The sequence below is a fragment of the Gorilla gorilla genome, chromosome 2 (genome assembly GCF_029281585.2).
Source record: "Gorilla gorilla gorilla isolate KB3781 chromosome 2, NHGRI_mGorGor1-v2.1_pri, whole genome shotgun sequence".
Classification (NCBI taxonomy): Eukaryota; Metazoa; Chordata; class Mammalia; order Primates; family Hominidae; genus Gorilla; species Gorilla gorilla.
In genome coordinates, this window is record NC_086017.1 from 43,536,770 (window position 1) to 43,561,048 (window position 24,279).

General features: G+C 37.6%; 1 protein-coding gene and 1 long non-coding RNA gene across 26 annotated transcripts in view; one reads left to right on the forward strand and one right to left on the reverse strand.

The window, feature by feature from the left end:
* CLASP2 (cytoplasmic linker associated protein 2) overlaps positions 1–24,279 on the reverse strand; it is a 223,912-nt gene that overhangs the window by 163,546 nt on the left and 36,087 nt on the right. For all 25 annotated transcript variants that reach the window (XM_055383029.2, XM_055383025.2, XM_031009614.3 and 22 more), the window contains exon 7: positions 3,890–3,960. In XM_055383029.2, coding sequence (XP_055239004.1) covers positions 3,890–3,960 — 71 coding nt within the window. The remainder of the gene's footprint in view (positions 1–3,889; positions 3,961–24,279) is intronic.
* On the forward strand, positions 196–23,733 carry LOC129532644 (uncharacterized). Its single transcript, XR_008678465.2, has 4 exons — positions 196–330; positions 2,824–2,915; positions 9,063–9,341; positions 23,648–23,733. It is a non-coding gene; the product is annotated as an uncharacterized lncRNA (long non-coding RNA).

Consider the following 24,279-nt stretch of genomic DNA (forward strand, 5'->3'; position numbering starts at 1 on the left):
TGCACAAACAGGAATAGCCCAGTTTCCATGATTAACTGCTCTCATTATGCAGGAAGCATTTCTGGCTGCCGTAAACAAATCACGTCAAAGGCAGCCCATCAAAGGCTGCTCTGTGCGCGGACAGCAGGGCCACACGGAACAAAGCTTGCTTCTGGTGGAGACAGAACCTAGCCAATGCGCAGCTGCAGGGGCGCAGAGCACCCTCTATCCAAGCTGACAACCATCAGCACATTGTCAAGCTCTGAAGGCAGGCCCTGGAACTCATGATCACAAACAGATACATTTTAAAAATCAACCAAAGAAAAGAGCTGCTTTGCTTTTCACCAAAGGGTATGTTATAAAAATATACAAAACTAGACTGGAAGTTATCTTATTGACTCATAGAAGCCAAATATTAAGGTAATTTCAAAGCCTCATTTCCAGGTTTTATTTTACTGCCAGCCTCCAAGAACAATTCTTTTCCTAGCAACTGTTTCAAACAGAGAAGCCAGAAAATACTTTACAATGATTGCATGGCCAAGACTGCATTAGGTCCTAAACACACACTCGACAAATAAGAATTATGCATAGTTTTTTTCACAGTGAAAGAGAAAAGGATTTGCAATTACAGCCACCAACACTGTTAGTGTTTACATCCTTGGTTTGCGCAGGAGACTGTCTAGAAAGCTCCATAACGACACCAGAGCCTGCCATAATCGCAGGGGGCCTCCAACTTTCAGTCTTTTCTTTCCTACAGGGCTGGTGTTCCCTCCTTCTAGTCACGATCTGACGGATTTTAAATCCAGTTTTCTTCTAACAGCAGAGCTAATTCTACTGCATTTAGGGACTCTGCCTAACTTACTTTTACAATATAACAAGTTGAGTTCAAAAAACCATCAAATACTCTATAACTCACTTAATGACTGTTCAGATGACAACTTTTAGCTATAAAAAAGTTATATCACCTTCACAACAAATCCTTTGGTTTCTTGTATTTAGTAAAATGATTTTTTTCATCATGACACACTCTAAATCAATATGCTGTAAGATGTATCATGTGTCATTATTATGGTTTCAGGCAAAGACACACCAAAAAATTTTGTTTACCGTAATAGTTTCTGGTCACAGAATATCAGGTGGAACAAATTTGAATTGCGTGCCATTTTTGGACAGACCCAAAACAATTTACTTTGCATAAATGCACCAAGTGAGGGAGAGAAAAGGTAGTATCTTCAACAGCTCTTTGTGTGCATGAACTATTTCCACAAGATTTCATGCTGAGCCTTTACTCTGTCCTAAAATGTTTTCCTGTTTCTATCACTTTATTTACAGTTTTAGTTTTAGTGTGCAATAAAAATGAATCAACAAAGGCCTGAAAATTTTGTGGGGAAAAATTGTGCAGAAATAAAGAAGAAGTTGAATTAAACTCCATGATATTACTTCATGTACAATTTCCCTTCAAATTGTTACTTATAAAAATTTGTTTTCCATATTCAGTTGATACATTTTTCTACCTGGGAAAACTACTCAAGTATCATGGGCTGGGATGAAACACACCATAATTTTTCTCATTAATACTGGTGAAAATAATTTTTTCATCTAATGGTCTTTCACTTGGCAGCAGGGTATTTAGGAATAATTTAAACTCATTAAACAAGGAGTAGTTATATTTCCTCCATTACCAACTGTAACCACATTGTATATCCATTTATTTACTTGTTTATGATCTATCTCCATCACTAGATTATAGGCTCCTTAAGGGGAGAAATTTCATTATCTTCTTCCTGTTGTGACATGATCTAATTTACATTTTAAGAAGATCCCTATGATTTCTGAGTAGCAAATGGATTCCTGGGGGCAAACATGTAACAGAAGTCTACAGAAGTAGTCCAGGCAAAAGCTAAAGGAGATTTAGAGAGGATATTAGCAGTGGAGATGGAAAAAATAAGCAAATTTGGGATATGTTAGTATTTCAGAAGTAGAAATGTTTGATCAGTTAGAATAGGAAATCAAGTCAGGTTTCTAGCTTGAGCTGATGATGGTGCCACTGACTAAAATGGCTAAGACTGGAGAAGGAACAGATCTGAGGGGCAAGAAAAGATAACACGGTTTCATATTTGGACATAGTAAGCTTGAAATGCCTATTAGGCAGCCAAATGGGAACGTCATCAAGGTCACAGGCTAACAAGTCTAGACCTAACCCAAAGGAGAGATGAATGATGGCTAGACCTACATACTGGGAATCATTAGCAAAGAGTTATCATTTAAAGCCTTTGAGTGGGGTTGGATCACTAAGAAAGAGAGAATAAAAACAGGGAAGAGGAGGCCTGGGCCCTGGGATTTTACATGATAAATAGGTTTCCTTCTTCTAGCATCCTCTTGTTAATTAATTTATTAAGGAATTTTTCAGTGACAGCATATTATCATCAAAAACATTATGACCAATATGACTTTAACTTTCACATTTGACCATACTTGCAATATTCAGACTGTAATCATCAATGCAAACAATCTTTGAAGTCTTCTTCAAAAAAAGTAAATGCCAGAGACTAACTCCGAACCTCCCTGTTTATGGAGTGATAAACAAGAGAAAAAGTAATGGAAACTAAAGAAACAAAAAAGCTCTATTTTGAAGGTAACAGAAATAATGTCACAAAATACAATAACAGTGCTTTCGAAATAAACCATACCCAAACAATGAATACCTTAGATTTTATAGGTATTCTACTTTTTTCCTTAGAGTTGTAACTAACTTAGTCTGAAATACACAAGCGATCATGTTATGAAAACACACAAGTTCAAGCATCTTGTCAAATCTCTTCCTACTGTTTCTGGTTTCTACAGAAACTGACAGAGGTAACTGCTAGAAAAATAAGGAGAAATACTTAAAACACTTTCTATTCAGAGAAGTGAAGTGAGATCTTCTGGCATTCAAGGTGAGGACTGGTAGCACTGAAGTCAATTTATGCTTCTGGAACTAAGTTTAGATGTGGGTAAACACAATCTTTCTAACACTCACTTACTCCATCTGACTTCCTGCAACACATCCTCAGTCTTGGTTTAACCCAAAGAACAGTAACTAAATTATATTAGTAACTAGTTTTCCAATTATTTGACTATAAATTCACACACCAAATTTTTACTCCAACATCATTTATATTACTAAACTAACCACACTCTCTTTAATATGAAACTACTTTACTAGGTGGAAAAGCAACCTATATTATCTTTGGAAATAGAATATATTCTTTACATATATGGCTAATTAATATTTAAAGTCTCAAGTGTAGGTAAATGCTACCCAACAAAGCTAAACATAATTTATCAACTTTACAAAAATGAGAGGAACCACAAAAATCAAATCAATACCAGATATTAACTCCAAACCTCCCTGAATTCCAACTTGGTCTCATTCTACTTAAGCCCGAGGTGATTATGCTAGTGAAGTTCCTGTGTATGAGTCTCTTGATCAGTTATAGTCTCTTGATCTATTATAGTCTGTACACAGATATAATAGAACCCATCAACCCCACAATTTCTATCAAAGACAACTAAGTAAAACAATTATTCTAGGTATAAAAGCACATTTTATGCATGGAAAATGGAGGGCAAGAGGGTCATCATACCTCAACCCAGAAGACACAAAAAACAAGGCAGTATCACCAAAAAAAAAAAAAAAAAAAAAGAACAGTATCATTTTACACAACTGACCCACTATTAAATTTCCACTCACTCCAAAAGAATCAGAGGATAGATAATTATCAGCAGGATGTAAATATTTTGTTATTATATCTCAACTAAGTTTTCAAGCCACAAAATCAACTCTTTTGAATCAGTGATATAATACATTTTAGTGCCTAAAACTTTGCTAAATAGTCTTAGAAATGTTTGAGAGCTTAATTACTCTTACCTTTGCAGACACTCAAAATCATACCGCCTGAACTTTGCACTTCATCAAATTTGGCAAATATCATTTCTAATCTGGGAATAAAGAATAAATTGGGTTTGTTTGATTTTTTTAAACATATAGATTAAATAGAAACAATTTCCTTCACCATTCCCTTAGAAAAAACAATTGTAGGGATTCAGCTAGTTTTCTACACAACTCTCTTTCACAATTAACTCACTGAAAGAAGACACAAAACCCATCTCTCTTCAGTTGAAAGAAGTCACATATAGGTAGGACTCTACATATTTGCAGGTATGTTTGTGAAAAGACAATTTTTACACAAAGCAGTTTCTCATGTTTCATCATAAAATCATTTCTCCAAATCCATCAAAAATATCCTAGTTTCAACCTCATAATAAGTCTACTCAGTCACCAAGACATCTTTTAAAGGCACATAAAAATCATGCCAAAGTAACTTAAGGCAAACATAAAAACAATAAAATATAAAATATCAAAAACTAAAGAGATGGCTAATATCACTGATAATCTGATGCTATCCCTGTTTCACACGACTATTTTCATATAACACCAATTCCACTGGTGCTTCTAATTTTATATTCAGGATAATTACACTTTCTGCACTTCTGCTATCACTTTTCTTAGTTAAAAATGTGTTTATTACAAAAGTAATGTACATTCATTATAAAAGAAAATTAGGAAATATAAATAGGAACAAAGAAAAAACCACATTTCTATCATTCAGAGAATGTATTTATTAACTCTATCCTTTCTGATACTTTTATATTCATATACAAATTTTCTTCAGAGTGAAATGGGATAAAACTGACAGCACTTTTTTTTTAGTTTGCTTTTCTTTCCCTTTCCAATATATTGTGCTATGATTCATTCTTAAATTTGTGACTTAGAGAATTGGGGAAGAGAGGAGGGTCACTGACATATTGCCTTTAGTTGCCAAATGTTCTTCTCTGACTTACCCATATACATGTGTCACAATTTCATTTCCTAAAACCTTACTTAAGCCTTGGTCCTCATCGTGGTCATTTCTTACGAGTGAATTATAGATACAGATACTTTTTTAAATAAATTATTGGCTTATTTCAGTAAGAACTAAAATATTTTTTAGTTGAAATCTCCTAGGAATTCATTATAATAGGATTTCTAAACCTTAACATCACCTTCTACTTCCAATAAATTCAACAAATACAACTATTTACATATTGAAAGCATTTCAGTTCAAAGACACAGGTCTCTTTATCCTACAGAGTAGTATATTCTGGAGGGTTGAACAGACACCAAGCAGGTTGCCCAGACACAATAGGTGGACATAAGATAGAAGGAAGCATTGGAATTGGAGGCTGGAACCTCAGAAGGGAGGCTGGGCGTGGTGGCTCATGCCTATAATCCCAACACTTTGGGAGGCCAAGCAGTGCAGATCACCTAAGCACAGGAGTTCAAGACCAGCCTGGCCAACATGGCAAAACACACATCCCTATCAAAAATACAAAAATCAGCTGGACGTGGTGGCACATATTTGTAGTCCCAGCTACTAGGGAGGCTGAGGCACAAGAATCGCTTGAACCTGGGAGACAGAAGTTGCAGTGAGCCGAGATCCTGACACTGCACACCCCAGCCTGGGTGACAGAGCGAGATTTTGTCTCAAAAAAAAAAAAGAAAGAAAGAAAGGAGAGGATTTCAGGGAGCTGTTTGAGAAAAAGCAGAACAAGACATGAAGGGGCATAACATTTGGCTATAGATTAGAAGAACAGGAGTAAAAAATTTAGGACAGAAAGCTCAGAAAGAGAAGTGGGTTGGCAAGGAATTAAGGTAAGGCAGATAATACATGGAGACAGGAATCTAGATGTAAGCAGCTTTAGTGGAAGAGGGTTCAAATGAAATAGTAGGCAAATATAATACGAATATGGGAGACAGGAGGGGAGGGGAAAAGAAGAAAAAGGGGCCAGAGTAGAAGGTATCACCCAAAGGTCTTTTGGGACTGGGTTGGGCTAAGAAAGACACACAGAGTAGATGATTGCCTCGCAGCATTAACCTTGCTGCCAGCTCTTCAGTTACTCTATACACTCTTCCTATGACTGTTCTACTCTCTCTTCTCAGCCACTCTTTCCTTCTAATGATTCTCACTTTACCAACTTTCAAGTAAAATTAACATCCGACTTTTGTTTGGTATTTATTAAAAATATTTTAGTCACTTGTTCAAAATTTTATAAAGGATAAGTTCATAACTTATCTTTAAAGCAAACAAAACAACAAACACAGTATAATTTTCTACGTGGCCCTCACTGAATCCCTCCAACCCCATCATTAAACTCTATACACTTATTTTAGAAAAACAAACGCATTTATAATAGATGATTATTATACATATAATTTGGTGAAAAAAGGAAGAAATAAACAATTTAAGAGCAGAAAGAGGAGCCTAAGATATTTTAAGTAATTCAGGGGAAGAAATTAGGAAATTCAATGGAAGAAAAATACAACAGAGACTGGATTGTCCAAAAGATTATAAACACAATTTAGGAGGCCTACAAAGCTCTAGGAAGGTTCTGACTTAGGATAAGGATAGAGGCCAGTAAAGCATTAGGAAGGTTCTAACTCATAGGGTAAGGAGGACAGAATTAGAAAAGCAACCCTAACCAAAGTCCAGACTTAAAAGTTTAGAATAAGAATAGTAAATCCCAAATATAACATGAAAGAGACAATTAGGTATCTCAGACTTTATCTTTTTAAAATAACAGTATTGTTGAGATAGAATTCAATACCATACAATTCACCTCTTCAAACTGTACAATATAATGATTTTTAGTATATCTGCAGAGTTGTGCAACCAAATAATCCATTTTAGAACATTTTCATCACCCCAAAAAATAACCACATACCCATTAGCAATCATTCCCCATTTACCCTGATCTCTCCAGTCCTAGGCAAACACTAATCTACTTCCTTTCTCTAAAGACTATATCTAGCCTATGAGTTGCCATATCTGGCCATTTCATATAAATGGAATCATACAATATGTGGCCTTTTGTGACTGGCTTCTTTCATGAATGTTTTCAAGGTTGATGCATGATGTATCAGTCATCCCTGTTGTGACCAAATAATATTCCATCGTATGGATTTACCACATTTACCATCACCAAGTAATGGACATATGTAGATGTGGGGTGTCTCTATTTTTTGGCTATTATAAATAATGCTGTTATGAACACCTGTGTGTAGGTTTTTGTGAGGAATGTTTTCATATCACTTGCATATACAGCTAGCAATGGAATTACTAGGTTATATGATAATTCTATGTTTGACATTTTGAGGAATTACAAACTGTTTCCAAAGTTGCTGCACCATTTTATATTCCCAATGGCAATGTATGAGGGCTCCAACTGCTCTACATCCTCATCAATATTTGTTATTGTCTATCATTTTTATTTGTCTATCAGTTTTTATTTTCGTCATCCTGGGGGTGTATAATAGTTTTGATCTGTATTTCCCTCATGGTTAAATGGTGTTAAACATCTTTTTATGTGCTATTGCCATCTGTATATTCTTTTTGAAGAAATTCAAATATTTTGTCTGTTTTAAAAATTGGGTTATCTGTCCTTTTACTATTGAGTTGTAAAGAGCCCCTTGTAACAGTCAAGATACGTGTCTTATAAGATATTTGATTTTGGCCAGGTACGGTGGCTCATGCCTGTAATCCCAGCACTTTAGGAGGCCGAGGCAGGCGGATCACTTGAGGTCAAAGGTTAAAGACCAGCCTGGCCAACATGGTGAAACCCCATCTGTACTGAAAATACAAAACATAGCTGGGTATGGTTGTGTGCACCTATAATCCCAGCTACTCAGTAGGCTGAGGCAGGAGAATTGCTTGAAGGGAGGTGGAGGTTGCAGTGAGCCGAGATCGTGTCACTGCACTCCAGCCTGGGTGACTGAGTGAGACTATCTCAAAAAAAAAAGACATTTGATTTGCAAGTATTTACTCCCATAATATGAGTTTTCTTTTACTTTCCTGATGGCGTTCCTTGAAGCATAAGTTTTTAATTTTGATGATATCCAATTTATCTATTTTTCTCCATTGGTTGCTTGTGTTTTGGTGTTGTATCTAAGAAACCATTGCCTAGTATTTTCTAAGAGTTTTATTATTTTGGCTCTTACATTTGGTTGTATGATCCATTTTGAGTTAATTTTTGGGTGTGGAGTGAGGAAGAGTTGCAACTTCATTCTTTTGCCTGGGGATATCCAGTTTATAAAGCACCACTGTTGAAAACACTATTCTTTCCTGCTCTATTAAATGGTCTTGGCACCTCTGACGAAAATCAACAGACCAAAAATATGAGTTTATTTCAGTATAGTTCCATCGATCTATATCTAGTGTTATGCTAGTACCATACTACCAGAACTTACTTTTTAAAAAATATTTGATAGAAAAAAATTGTTTAATTATTATTTTAAAACTATTTGACTTCACTGGGCGCAGTGGCCCACACCTGTAATCCCAGCACTCTGGGAGGTGAAGCGGGCAAATCACAAGGTCAGGAGTTCGAGACCAGCCTGGCCAACATAGTGAAACCCCGTCTCTACTAAAAGTACAAAAAATTAGCCCAGTGTGGTAGCAGGGGCCTGTAATCCCAGCTACCTGGGAGGCTGAGGCAAGAGAATCGCTTGAACCAAGAAGACGGAGGTTGCAGTGAGCTGAGATCGTGCCATTGCACTCCGGCTCGGGTGACGGTGCGAGACTCCAACTCAAAAAAACAAAACAAAACAAAACAAAAAACTATTTGACTTAATGTCTTTATGAACCATACTTAAGTTTAGTTGTTTTAACAAAGAACAATGGTTCTGATATAAATTTAAGAGTGGGCAAAAACAAACTTTAACCTTAGAGGGCTATATCCAACAGAAAATTTGGAAACCATAAAGGGAGCAGTATTTGAGAATCAAAACTATGCCTTCTAAACATTAAAGTTAGAATTTGATCACTATAACAAAAGAATACTTGTTTCAAATGAATGTAATATTCAGTATAAACTCTTGAGAATATATGGTAGTGGAAAAAGGGAAACAGTGGAACAATAGTCTGAAGAAAGGTGTAAACCAAAATTAATCTACGCTTTAACTCACAGAAGTTTAAGATCTGTTTAATATGTGTTGTTATTTTGAGGATTCGAAATACTACCTATAAAATAATGAGGCCACAGGCGTCAAGAATAGAAAACACTCTGCATGTTTGAAAAGCAAAGCTCACGTACCCAGAGTCCTCCACTGCCTACTACCTGCTAAAGAAGCATCACCAAGGAGAATGACACAAGCACAGCATGGAAGAAAGAACAATGGACTGCGTGTCAGGAAGCCATCAACCTCTTACTGACTAGCTGTCACTGCTCTGGGTCTCAGAGTCTTCATCTGCCAAGTGACTACCCACTTCGAGGAGGGAGAAATGGTAAGAATGGCTAGGGGTAATAAGTCATCGGCCTATTTCAGTAAGAACATTAAAGTATTAGCTACCTGCATATGATAAAACCCCTATGAAGTTAATTCTGATAAGAGGAAAATCAAATAAAGAGTTTCCTCTAACAAGTAACATTACTAACAAAAGATATAAATCAAGAAGAAAGGAAAATTATAGGTCGTCATTTTGAGCATAGATGCAAAAATTCTAAGCACATATGTGCACACTTAATTTATAACAAAATAAGAAATGAAGAAAGATGTTTTCACTAAGTGGTGTTGGGTCAAGCGAGTATCCACATGAAAAAAATTTTTACCTGAAGTCTTTTATCATTGCATTTGCCAACAAACAAACAAACAAATCCAAGTGGATTATAGATCTAAATGTGAATAAAACTTTAAGACAATTACATACAAGAATGTCTTCATACATTAGGGTAAGCAAAGATTTCATAAATGGGGCACAGAAATTTCTACTCATAAAGAAAATGACTAAGAACTACATTAAAATTAAGAACTTATGTACATCAAAAGGTATCACCAAGAAAGTACAAAAGTAAGTCACAGAGTGAGAGAAGATACTTGAAGCATACAGCATTGACAATGGCTTGTATACAGAACATATAAAAAAGCTCTACAAATCAAGTTTTTAAAAAGAGAACTCAATTAAAAAAAAAAAAAATTGGCAAGAGGCCTGAAAAGAACACCACAAAAGAAGACATCCAAATGGCTGATAACAGATTAAATGGTGCTTCTATTTGTAATCAGAAAAATGCATGTTACAACCGCAATGAAACACTACACCCACTAAAAACCTAAAATTAGTAAAAATAAGCCTAACAGTACAAAATATTGGTGAATATGTAGAATAATGGAAACTTGCAAACAGTACCAGTGATAATACAAATGGGATACAACCACTCTGGAAAACTGTCCATATCAACTAAATGCCTCCAAAAGAATGAATTAGTATGTATACCACAAAGCATATACAAGAAAGTTATTAGCAGCATACTCATAAAAACCGTAAACCAAAAACAATGCAAATGTCCATCTACAGTTTGGATTCATAGTCTATTCATACAATGGAAAACTATAAGGCTATCAAAAAGAACTGTAGCTGGATCCAACAACCTAAAAGAATCTGTATATATATACACACACACACACATACATATACACGCACACATATATATATACACACACACACACGTAAAAAACATAATTTTAACAGAAAGAAGTCAAACACAAAAAAGTATATGATTCTATTAATATAAAATTCAGAAACAGGCAAAACTAAACTATGGTGTTAGAAGTCAGGATTGTGGTTACTTTTAGGAAGAGAAGAGGTAAACATTTAAAAGGATTTGAAGTGGCTTCTGGGATGCTGTAATGTTCTACTTCATCTGTGTGGTGGATACATGCATGCATTCACTTTGCTATAATTTATAGATTTGTATACTAATGATTCGTGCACTTTTCTGTATGGAGTTCCTAGCTGAATAAACATTTAAAATATTTTTTTAAAAAAGTAATTCCCACCTCTGATTTCCACATGTAAGAAGCTTGGAAAGTTGCTACTCTGCCCTAACAACAAGTAAAAAGTTAAACAAACTAAAAAATCAACAACTCTTCTTAGATCTGTAAGAAAAGTGAGGTCACAGGGCAAACTGCCGCACCAAAAATTTGAGATGGGGAGATGAAAACAGAGAATCACAACTTACCAGAGCATAACCCATCAGTAGAAACCTCTGTGAAAACCAGTGCCAGGGTAGGAAAACCTGACCTGTAGTTAACAAATTGGTGGAGGATCAGAGTGGACAACTCTTGAGAGTTAAAAACTCCAGGGGACACAGTCATGGTGGTGCAGAGGGAGATCACACTTTTTGAGTTTTACCTCCAGGAGTTCAACTTGGTTTTCACAGTGAGTATCAATGCAAAATCCTATCATGTTTCCAGCAGGAAGAACCAAAAAAGAACCATTTTGAAATATGTGAGTGTATTCTGTGCTCCTTAACAATGTCTGACCTTAAGTGAAACTATTTAATTAGACTTAACCTGCTGGGGTTTTATCAGAGCCTAACTGACCTAGGAAAATACCCATCTCCTGCTGCTCTAGTTTTCCACGAGGAGAAATGGAAATCCCAAACTCCAGTCTCCTATACCCTTCCACATGAAGAAAAAGGGAAATATATGATTCCAGCCCACTCTAGCTAGCCATTCTGTCCCACCTAAGTGAGAGGAGGGTGGGAAACACTTAGGAACATTTGTGAAGTTCACAATCCAGAGACAGAGGCTCACTAAAAGAGACCTACTCACAGGACTACAGAACACTTCCTCTCCCATACCTTACCAACACATTACTAAAGGCCTGTTTCAAGTAGTTCCTTTTACCTGATACATCATGTCCAACTATTAAAAAAAAATTACATGGCATTATAAAAGACAAAAAAAAGAGACAGCAAGTATCAGAACCAGATCCAGTTATGGAAGATATGTTGGAATTACCAGACCAGGAATTTTTTTAAAACTATGATTAAGGAGGAGCCAAGATGGCCGAATAGGAACAGCTCCGGTCTACAGCTCCCAGCGTGAGAGACCCAGAAGACGGGTGATTTCTGCATTTCCATCTGAGGTACCGGGTTCATCTCACTAGGGAGTGCCAGACAGTGGGCGCAGGTCAGTGGGTGCAGCGCACCGTGCACGAGCCGAAGCAGGGCGAGGCACTGCCTCAATTGGGAAGCACAAGGGGTCAGGGAGCTCCCTTTCCTAGTCAAAGAAAGGGGTGACAGATGGCACCTGGAAAATCGGGTCACTCCCACCTGAATACTGCGCTTTTCTGACGGGCTTAAAAAACAGCGCACCAGGAGATTATATCCTGCACCTGGCTCGGAGGGTCCTACGCCCATGGAGTCTCACTGATTGCTAGCACAGCAGTCTGAGATCAAACTGCAAGGCGGCAGTGAGGCTGGGGGAGGGGTGCCCACCACTACCCAGGCTTGCTTAGGTAAACAAAGCAGCCGGGAAGCTCCAACTGGGTGGAGCCCACCACAGCTCAAGGAGGCCTGCCTGCCTCTGTAGGCTCCACCTCTGGGGGCAGAGCACAGACAAACAAAAAGACAGCAGTAACCTCTGCAGACTTGAATGTCCCTGTCTGACAGCTTTGAAGAGAGCAGTGGTTCTCCCAGCAGGCAGCTGGAGATCTGAGAATGGGCAGACTGCCTCCTCAAGTGGGTCCCTGACCCCTGACCCCTGAGCAGCCTAACTGGGAGGCACCCCCCAGTAGTGGCAGACTGACACCTCACATGGCCGGGTACTCCTCTGAGACAAAACTTCCAGAGGAACGAGCAGACAGCAGCATTCGCGGTTCACGAAAAACCACTGTTCTGCAGCCACCGCTGCTGATACCCAGGCAAACAGGGTCTGGAGTGGATCTCTAGCAAACTCCAACAGACCTGCAGCTGAGGGTCCTGTCTGTTAGAAGGAAAACGAACAAACAGAAAGGACATCCACACCAAAAACCCATCTGTACATCACCATCATCAAAGACCAAAAGTAGATAAAACCACAAAGATGGGGAAAAAACAGAGCAGAAAAACTGGAAACTCTCAAAAGCAGAGCACCTCTCCTCCTCCAAAGGAACACAGTTCCTCACCAGCAACGGAACAAAGCTGGACGGAGAATGACATTGACGAGTTGAGAGAAGAAGGCTTCAGACGATCAAACTATGAGCTACAGGAGGAAATTCAAACCAAAGGCAAAGAAGTTAAAAACTTTGAAAAAAATTTAGACAAATGTACAACTAGAATAACCAATACAGAGAAGTGCTTAAAGGAGCTGATGGAGCTGAAAGCCAAGGCTCGAGAACTACGTGAAGAATGCAGAAGCTTCAGGAGCTAATGCGATCAACTGGAAGAAAGGGTATCAGCGATGGAAGATGAAATGAATGAAATGAAGTGAGAAGGGAAGTTTAGAGAAAAAAGGATAAAAAGAAACGAACAAAGCCTCCAAGAAATATGGGACTATGTGAAAAGACCAAATCTACATCTGATTGGTGTACCTGAAAGTGACAGGGAGAATGGAACCAAGTTGGAAAACACTCTGCAGGATATTATCCAGGAGAACTTCCCCAATCTAGCAAGGCAGGCCAACATTCAGATTCAGGAAATACAGAGAACGCCACAAAGATACTCCTCGAGAAGAGCAACTCCAAGACACATAATTGTCAGATTCACCAAGGCTGAAATGAAGGAAAAAATGTTAAGGGCAGCCAGAGAGAAAGGTTGGGTTACCCACAAAGGGAAGCCCATCAGACTAACAGCGGATGTCTCGGCAGAAACTCTACAAGCCAGAAGAGAGTGGGGGCCAATATTCAACATTCTTAAAGAAAAGAATTTTCAACCCAGAATTTCATATCCAGCCAAACTAAGCTTCATAAGTGAAGGAGAAATAAAATACTTTACAGAGAAACAAATGCTGAGAGATTTTGTCACCACCAGGCCTGCCCTAAAACAGCTCCTGAAGGAAGCACTAAACATGGAAAGGAACAACCAGTACCAGCCACTGCAAAAACATGCCAAATTGTAAAGACCATTGAGACTAGGAAGAAACTGCATCAACTAACGAGCAAAATCACCAGCTAACATCATAATGACAGGATCAAATTCACACATAACAATATTAACTTTAAATGTAAATGGACTAAATGCTCCAATTAAAAGACACAGACTGGCAAATTGGATAGAGTCAAGACCCATCAGTGTGCTGTATTCAGGAAACCCATCTCATGGGCAGAGACACACACAGGCTCAAAATAAAAGGATGGAGGAAGATCTACCAAGCAAATGGAAAACAAAAAATGGCAGCAGTTGCAATCCTAGTCTCTGATGAAATAGACTTTAAACCAACAAAGATCAAAAGAGACAAAGAAGGCCATTACATAATGGTAAAGGGATCAATTCAACAAGAAGAGCTAACTATCCTAAATATATATGCACCCAATACAGGAGCACCCAGATTCATAAAGCAAGTCCTGAGTGACCTACAAAGAGACTTAGACTCCCACATATTAATAATGGGAGACTTTAACACCCCACTGTCAACATTAGACAGATCAACGAGACAGAAAGTCAACAAGGATACCCAGGAATTGAACTCAGCTCTGCACCAAGCGGACCTAATAGACATCTACAGAACTCTCCACCCCAAATCAACAGAATATACATTCTTTTCAGCACCACACCACACCTATTCCAAAACTGACCACATACTTGGAAGTAAAGCTCTCCTCAGCAAATGTAAAAGAACAGAAACTATAACAAACTATCTCTCAGACCACAGTGCAATCAAACTAGAACTCAGCATTAAGAAACTCACTCAAAACCGCTCAACTACATGGAAACTGAACAACCTGCTCCTGAATGACTACTGGGTACATAACGAAATGAAGGCAGAAATGAAGATGTTCTTTGAAACCAACGAGAACAAAGACACAACATACCAGAATCTCTGGGACACATTCAAAGCAGTGTGTAGAGGGAAATTTATAAGCACTAAATGCCCACAAAAGGAAGCAGGAAAGATCCAAAATTGACACCCTAACATCACAATTAAAAGAACTAGAAAAGCAAGAGCAAACACATTCAAAAGCTAGCAGAAGACAAGAAATAACTAAAATCAGAGCAAAACTGAAGGAAATAGAGACACAAAAAACCCTTCAAAAAATTAATGAATCCAGGAGCTGGTTTTTTGAAAGGATCAACAAAATTGATAAGACTGCTAGCAAGACTAATAAAGAAAAAAAGAGAGAAGAATCAAATAGACGCAATAAAAAATGATAAAGGGGATATCACCACTGATCCCACAGAAATACAAACTACCATCAGAGAATACTACAAACACCTCTACGCAAATAAACTAGAAAATCTAGAAGAAATGGATAAATTCCTGGACACATACACCCTCCCAAGACTAAACCAGGAAGAAGTTGAATCTCTGAATAGACCAATAACAGGAGCTGAAATTGTGGCAATAGTCAATAGCTTACCAACCAAAAAGAGTCCAGGACCAGATGCATTCACAGCCGAATTCTACCAGAGGTACAAGGAGGAGCTGGTACCGTTCCTTCTGAAACTATTCCAATCAATAGAAAAAGAGGGAATCCTCCCTAACTCATTTGATGAGGCCAGCATCATCCTGATACCAAAGCCTGACAGAGACACAACCAAAAAAGAGAACTTTAGACCAATATCCTTGATGAACATTGATGCAAAAATCCTCAATAAAATACTGGCAAACCGAATCCAGAAGCACATCAAAAAGCTTATCCACCATGATCAAGTGGGCTTCATCCCTGGGGTGCAAGGCTGGTTCAATATACGCAAATCAATAAATGTAATCCAGCATATAAACAGAACCAAAGACAAAAACCACATGATTATCTCAAGAGATGCAGAAAAGGCCTTTGACAAAATTCAACAACCTTCATGCTAAAAACTCTCAATAAATTAGGTATTGATGGGACATATCTCAAAATAATAAGAGCTATCTATGACAAACCCACAGCCAATATCATATTGAATGGGCAAAAACTGGAAGCATTCCCTTTGAAAACTGGCACAAGACAGGGATGCCCTCTCTCACCACTCCTATTCAACACAGTGTTGGAAGTTCTGGCCAGGGCAATTAGGCAGGAGAAGGAAATAAAGTGTATTCAATTAGGAAAAGAGGAAGTCAAATTGTCCCTGTTTGCAGATGACATGATTGTATATCTAGAAAACCCCTTGGTCTCAGCCCAAAATCTCCTTAAGTTGATAAGCAACTTCAGCAAAGTCTCAGGATACAAAATCAATGTACAAAAATCACAAGCATTGTTATACGCCAGTAACAGACAAACAGCCAAAGCATGAGTGAACTCCCATTCACAATTGCTTCAAAGAGAATAAAATACCTAGGAATCCAACTTACAAGGGATGTGAAGGACCTCTTCAAGGAGAACTACAAACCACTGCTCAATGAAATTAAAGAGGATACAAACAAATGGAAGAACATTCCATGCTCATGGGTAGGAAGAATCAATATCATGAAAATGGCCATACTGCCCAAGGTAATTTATAGATTCAATGCCATCCCCATCAAGCTACCAATGACTTTCTTCACAGAATTGGAAAAAACTACTTTAAAGTTCATATGGAACCAAAAAAGAGCCCGCATCGCCAAGTCAATCCTAAGCCAAAAGAACAAAGCTGGAGGCATCACGCTACCTGACTTCAAACTATACTACAAGGCTACAGTAACCAAAACAGCATGGTACTGGTACCAAAACAGACATATAGATCAATGGAACAGAACAGAGCCCTCAGAAATAACGCCACATATCTACAACTATCTGATCTTTGACAAACCTGAGAAAAACAAGCAATGGGGAAAGGATTCCCTATTTAATAAATGGTGCTGGGAAAACTGGCTAGCCATATGTAGAAAGCTGAAACTGGATCCCTTCCTTACACCTTATACAAAAATCAATTCAAGATGGATTAAAGACTTAAATGTTAGACCTAAAACCATAAAAACCCTAGAAGAAAACCTAGGCATTACCATTCGGGACATAGGCACGGGCAAGGACTTCATGTCTAAAACACCAAAAGCTATGGCAACAAGAGCCAAAATTGACAAATGGAATCTAATTAGACTAAAGAGCTTCTGCACAGCAAAAGAAACTACCATCAGAGTGAACAGGCAACCCACAAAATGGGGGAAAATTTTCGCAACCTACTCATCTGACAAAGGGCTAATATCCAGAATCTACAATGAACTCAAACAAATTTACAGGGAAAAAACAAACAACCCCATCAAAAAGCGGGTGAAGGACATGAACAGACACTTCTCAAAAGAAGCCATTTATGCAGCCAAAAAACACATGAAAAAATGCTCACCATCACTGGCCATCAGAGAAATGCAAATCAAAACCACAATGAGATATCATCTCACACCAGTTAGAATGGCAATCATTAAAAAGTCAGGAAACAACAGGTGCTGGAGAGGATGTGGAGAAATAGGAACACTTTTACACTGTTGGTGGGACTGTAAACTAGTTCAACCATTGTGGAAGTCAGTGTGGCGATTCCTCAGGGATCTAGAACTAGAAATACCATTTGACCCAGCCATCCCATTACTGGGTATATACCCAAAGGACTATAAATCATGCTGCTATAAAGACACATGCACACGTATGTTTACTGCGGCACTATTCACAATAGCAAAGACTTGGAACCAACCCAAATGTCCAACAATGATAGACTGGCTTAAGAAAATGTGGCACATATACACCATGGAATACTATGCAGCCATAAAAAATGATGAGTTCATGTCCTTTGCAGGGACATGGATGAAGTTGGAAATCATCATTCTCAGTAAACTATCACAAGAACAAAAAACCAAACACCGCATATTCTCACTCATAGATGAGAAATGAACAATGAGAACACATGGACACAGGAAGGGGAACATCACACTCTGGGGACTGTTGTGGGGGGCGGGAGGGGGGAGGGATAGCATTGGGAGATATACCTAATGCTAGATGACGAGTTAGTGGGTGCAGTGCACCAGCATGTCACATGTATACATATGTAACTAACCTGCACAGTGTGCACATGTACCCTAAAACTTAAAGTATAATAATAAAAAAAAAAAAAAAAAAAAGTCTAACACACATGGAGCTTGCTGCCTGAGAAAAAAAATTATTCCTATTTTATAAAATAAAAAATTTATCTAAAATTTAAAAAAAAAAAAAACTATGATTAATAGCTAAGGGCTCCAAAGAATGAGGCAGATAGCATGCCAAAAAGGAAAAAAAAAAGTAGATAGGTAAGAAGAGAGAAAGAAATTCTAACAAAGTACCAAAAAAAAAAAAAAAGCTGGAGATGAAAAACTTAGTAAAATTAAAGAACGTCCTTATTGGGCTTATTACTAGACTGCACACTGATGTATCTCTGAGCTTGAGGAAATCTCAATAGAATTCTCCAAAACTGAAAAAGCAAAGAAAAAAGAGATTGGAAAACAAAACAGAAGAGACTATCCAAGAACTGTGGGGCATCTATAAAAGATGTAACATACATGTTAATGGGGATAATAGAACAAGAAAGAACAGAAAGAATATTTGAAAAAAAGTATTTGAAACAATAATCATGGAGAATTTCCCAAATTAATGCCAGATACCAAACCGCAGATCCAGGAAGCTCAGAGAACACCAAGCAGAACAAATGAGAAAAGAACTACACTTACACATATCATATTCAAACTATAGTAAATCAAAAATAAAGAAAAATATTCTCAAAGTAACCAGAGGGGGGAAAAAACACTACCTATAGAAGAGCAAAGATAAAAACTACATCCCACTTCTCCTTGTGCAAGCAAGAAGAAAGTGAAGTGAAATATTTAAAGTGTTGACAGAAAAAACACACTAATCTACAATTCTTTTTAGTTTTCTTTTCTACCAATCTAGAATTCTATACCCAGTAAAATTATCCTTTAAAAGTAAAGAAGAAATAAAGACTTTCTCGAAAAAAGATTGAAGGAATTTGTTGCCAGTAGTGCAAGAAATGTTAAAAAGGAGTTCTTTAGAGAGAAGGAAAATGATACAAGTCAAAAACTCAGTTCTACATAAAGGTATAAATCTAACGAAATAAGTGTAAGACGTTACGAGGAAAAGTACAAAGCTCTGATGCAAGAAACCAAAAAATAAGAAATAAATTGAGACATATTCCACACTCATGGATAGGAAGGCTCGATATTTTCAAGATGACAGTTCTTCCCAACTTGATCTATGGATTCAATGCAATTCCAATCAATATTCCAGCCAAGTTATTTTGTGGATAACAACAAAACAATTTTAAAATTTATAGGGAGAGGCAAAAGATCTAGAATAGCTAACACATTATTAAAGGAAAAGAACAAATTTGGAAGATTGACACTACCTAACTTACAAAACTACAGGCAGTGTAGTATTAGTGAAAGAACAGACAAATGGATCAATGGAACAGAAAGAGAACCATATAAACATGATAAAAGTGATCTTTGGAAAAGGGACAAAGTCAATATAAAGAACAAAAGATAGTTTCTTCAAAAAACTGTGCTAGGTCAACTGGACATTCACAAACAAAAACATCAATCTAGATACAGACCTACATCCTTCCCAAAAATTAATTCAAATGGATCACAGAACTAAATATAAAAAGCAAAACTATGAAACTATTAGAAGATAACATAGGAGAAAATCTAATTGACCTTTGGTTTGGTGATGACTTTTTAAAACAACACCAAAAGCATGAACCATGAAAGAAATAACTGATAAGTTGAACTTCATTAAAATTAAAACTTTCTTCTCTTTGAAAGACACCATCAAGAGAATGAGAAGACAAGCCACAGAGTGGGAGAAAATATTTGCAAAAGACATTTCTGTTAAAGGACTGCTTCCCAAAATAAAAAAAGAACTCTTAAAACTCAACAATAAGAAAGTTAACAATCCATTTTAAATAAAGGCAAAAGATCTGAACAAACATCTCACCAGAGAAGATATATAGATGGCAAACAAGCATACAAAAAGGTACTCCAAATCATAGGTCATCAGGGAAATGCAAAATTAAAACATGATAACACTAAATACCTGTTAAAATGGCCAAAACCCAAAACACTGACAAGATCAAATCCTGGCGAGAATATGAAGCAATAGGAACTCTCCTTCACTGCTGGTGGGAATACAAAATGGTACAAGCACTTTGGAAGACAGTCTGGCAACTTCTTACAAAATTAAACATACTCTTACCATGCAACACAGTGATTGCATTCTTTGGTATTTACCCAAAGGAGACAAAAATGTATGTCCACACAAAGCCTGCAAACTCACATTTTTAGCAGTTTTGTTCGTAACTGCCAAAACTTGGAAGCAAATTAGATGTCCCACAGTAGAATGGAAAAACTGTGGTACTTCCAGATAATGGAGAAGTTTTCAACACTAGAAAGAAATGAGCTATCAAGCCATGAAAAGTCATGGAGAAAACTTAAAATATGTATTACTAAGTGAAAGAAGCCAATTTGAAAAAGCTACATACTGTATGAATGTAACTATATGGAGACAGTAAAAAGATGAATGTTGCCAAGGATTAGGCCAGAGGGAGGGATAAACAGGTGAAACATTACGGACTTTTAAGGCAGTAAAACTATTCTGTATGATACTACAATAGCGGACACATGTCATTATACATGTGTCCAAACCCATAAAATATATAACACCAAGGGTCACCCCTAGTGCAAACTATAATCTTTGGGTGATAATGATATGTCAATGTAGGTTCATCAATTATAACAAATGTACCACTCTGTTGAGGAATATTGATAATGGGAGAGGCTAGGCATGTATAGGGACAGAGTATACGGGAAATCTCTGTACCTTCACTTAATTTTACTGTGAACCTAAAAGTGCTCTAAAACTAAAGTCTAGCCAGGCATGGTGGTTCATGCCTATAATCCCAGAACTTTGGGAGGCTGAGGCAGGAGAATTGCTTGAGCCCAGAAGTTAAAGACCAGCCTGGACAACATAGGGAGACCCTGTCTCTACAAAAAAATTTTAAAAATTAGCCAGGTGTTGTGGTGTGCATCTGTAGTCCCAGCTACTCAGGAGGCTGAAGTGGGAGGATTGCTTGGGGCCAAGAGGTTGAGGCTGCAGTGAACCGTGGTCACGCCACTGCATTCCAGCCTGGGCAGGAGTAAGACCTTGTCTCAAAAAAATTAAATTAAAATCTATTTAAGAATAATAAAGCTAGGTACAGTGGCTCACGCCTGTAATCCCAGCACTTTGGGGGGCCAAGGCAGGCGGATCACAAGGTCAGGAGTTTGAGAACAGCCTGACCAACATGGCGAAACCCCGTCTCTACTAAAAATACAAAAATTAGCTGGGCGTGGTGGCATGTGCCTGTAATCCCAGCTACCCAGGAGGCTGAGGCAGGAGAATTGCTTGAACCCGGGAGGCAGAGGTTGCAGTGGGCCGAGATCGCTCCACTGCACTCCAGCCTGGGTGACAGAGCGAGACTCCATCTCAAAAAAAAAAAAAAAGAATAAAGTAATTTCAATTTAAATTTAGAAAAGATATAATGTATACACACACACACACACACACACACACAAATACATATGTTAACATCACTTCTTTCTTTCATCCATAAAATGACGTAGAATTTACTCAAATGGAATTCTTGTTAGCCCTGGAAGTAGAAAATGAATAGATGATCAAGTCAACAAAAAGCTTATTTCTGAGACAATCTTATTACCAGCAAATAATTGGTATTGGCAAACAACTGCTGCTAAGAGAGACAACCAAATATAATGAAACACATCATACTAGAACACATCACCACCCATAAAGTCGCCTTGCTCTTCCTGACATCCCCCCACCAAATATCTGTTGAAATCTCTAGATTTAACTACATAATTACAGGATATGAAGAGAAAATAACATGTTAAACTATATACCACAGGAAAAGAATTGGCAAACTCCAGAATGGGGGAAACTTCACAGAATAAACTGTCAGCTTATTCAACAAATAAAACACAAGGATAAAAGAGTGTTGGAGTACCTAAAGGTTTTAAAAGACTTAACAAAACATAATATAACATATAGACTTTATTTGGACCCTGGTTCAACAAACTGTTAAAAGCACATACATACTACTGTGGTTTGAATTTGATCCCTCCAAGCCTCAAGCTGAAATGTGATCTCCAATGTTGGAGGTGAGACCTAATGGGAGGTGTCTGGGTCATGGGTGTGGATCCTTCATGAACAGATTAATGTCCTGTCCTCCCTGGGGCAGGGAAGAGTGAATGAGTTCTCCCTAGGTTAATTCCTAGGAGAGTTGGTAGTTAAAAAGAGCCTGACTCTTGTTCTCTAGCTTCCTCTCTGGCCAGGTGATCTCTGCAAACACCACCTCCTCATCACTTTCCACTGTGAGCAGAAGCTGTGAGAGGCCCTCACCAGAAGCCTAGCAAATGCTGGCACGATGCTTCTTGTATAGCCCCTGAATCATGAGCCAAATAAACGTCTTTTCTTTATAAATTACCCAGCCTCAGATATTCCTTTACAGCAACACAAAACAGACTAAGACACACACTTATGATATTCATGAAACAACTGGAAATTTGAACCCCAACTACATATTTGATATTACAGAATTATATGAAAAAAAAAAAACTTTATAGAGTGTGATGATGGTATTGTGACTGACAAAAATTTTTTTCTTTTAAAAATATATTGAAATATTTACAAGTGAAATGTTATAACTTGGACTTGCTTCAACACAATACAGCACAAGGGTAAGTAGTCTAGGGTGTAACACAAAAAACTGGATACACACTGATAATTGTTTAAACCAAGTAATAGGTAAATGAAGGTTCATTATTTTATTCCACCTACTTGAGTATTTGTTTGAAATGCTAAATACCCTAATAAAAAGTTTTAAAAAATTCCTTTAGTGAATGCCCTCAAAATTTCATTATGAAGAAAAAGAAATACTTTAATACAAATATCCTTAATAAAAGTATATAAGCTGAGAAGCAGTAAAGAAAAAAAGCCATTGAAAAATATTTTCTGATACACTAGAAGATTATCAGCAGGATCTTTAGAGATCTGACTAATGCCACACTACTCATATATTCTTGATTTCCTTTTTAGTTGAACAGGTTTTAAGAGTAGTGACTAATTTAAAAAACAAAAACAAATTGTCAGTTGTTTGGCTAGAAGTAAGGATAGATGGGACTTAATGGTTAGTTCTTGAGTGTGAGAGACTGAGTAACAAAGAGCTTAGATTCCCTGCTACAGTCTACCTGTATGTTAATTGTGGGGACAGATTTTCAGCTTCCTTTGGTTATTGCTGAAATAGGCTGTATAACATCTTGCAATTGTAAGAACCCTACAATTGGTTACTTATTAAGCTTTTAAAAAACTGATTCTCATACAGTTTCTGTTACCCAATAAATTGTATGGTACCTTTCAACAGTACATACTTTTAAAGGATTTACTTGATGAATGAATTAATATTTTTAGTAAATCCTTGCTCAAGCATCTCCCAAATGACTATTACCACCTGGTATCAAAGGATGATTACTTGATAATGGTACATAATTACATACTAAATAATAAATGAATATATAATGAAACAATGACAAAAAATATTACAGGACCTTAAGAACTTTTTAAATGGTGATAACATATATATCCTTTTGTATCTTTTGAATTTTAAAACATTTCAGCTGACTGCAGTGGTTCACGCCCATAATCCCAGGGAGACTGAGGCGGGAGGACTGCTTGAGCTCCGGAGTTCAAGACCAGCCTGGGCAACATGGTGAAACCCTATCTCTACAAAAAATACAAAAAGTAGCCAAGCGTGGTGGCACACGTCTGTTGTCCCAGCTACTTGGGAGGGTGAGGTGAGAGGATGGCTTCAGCCCGGGAGGTGGAGGTTGCAGTAAGCCGAGATCATACCACTGCACTGCAGCCTAGGCAACAGAGCCAGACCCTGTCTCAAAAACAAACAAAACAAAAAAAATTTCAAAAATTTGAACCTATTTAAATACACAGGCTGGGTACGGTGGCTCTCACCTAATCCCAGCACTTTAGGGAGCTGAGGTGGGCAGATCACTTGAGGTCAGGAGTTCGAGACCAACCTGGTCAACATGATGAAACCGTCTCAACTAAAAATGCAAACATCAGCCAGGTGTGGTGGCGTATGCCTGTAGTCCCAGCTACTTGGGAGGCTGAGATAGGGGAATCACTTGAGCCCAGGATGCAGAGGTTGCAGTGAGCCAAGATTGTGCTACTGCACTCCAGCCTGAGCAAGACTCTGTCTCAAAAAAAAAAAAAAAAAAAAAAAAAATTAAAATAG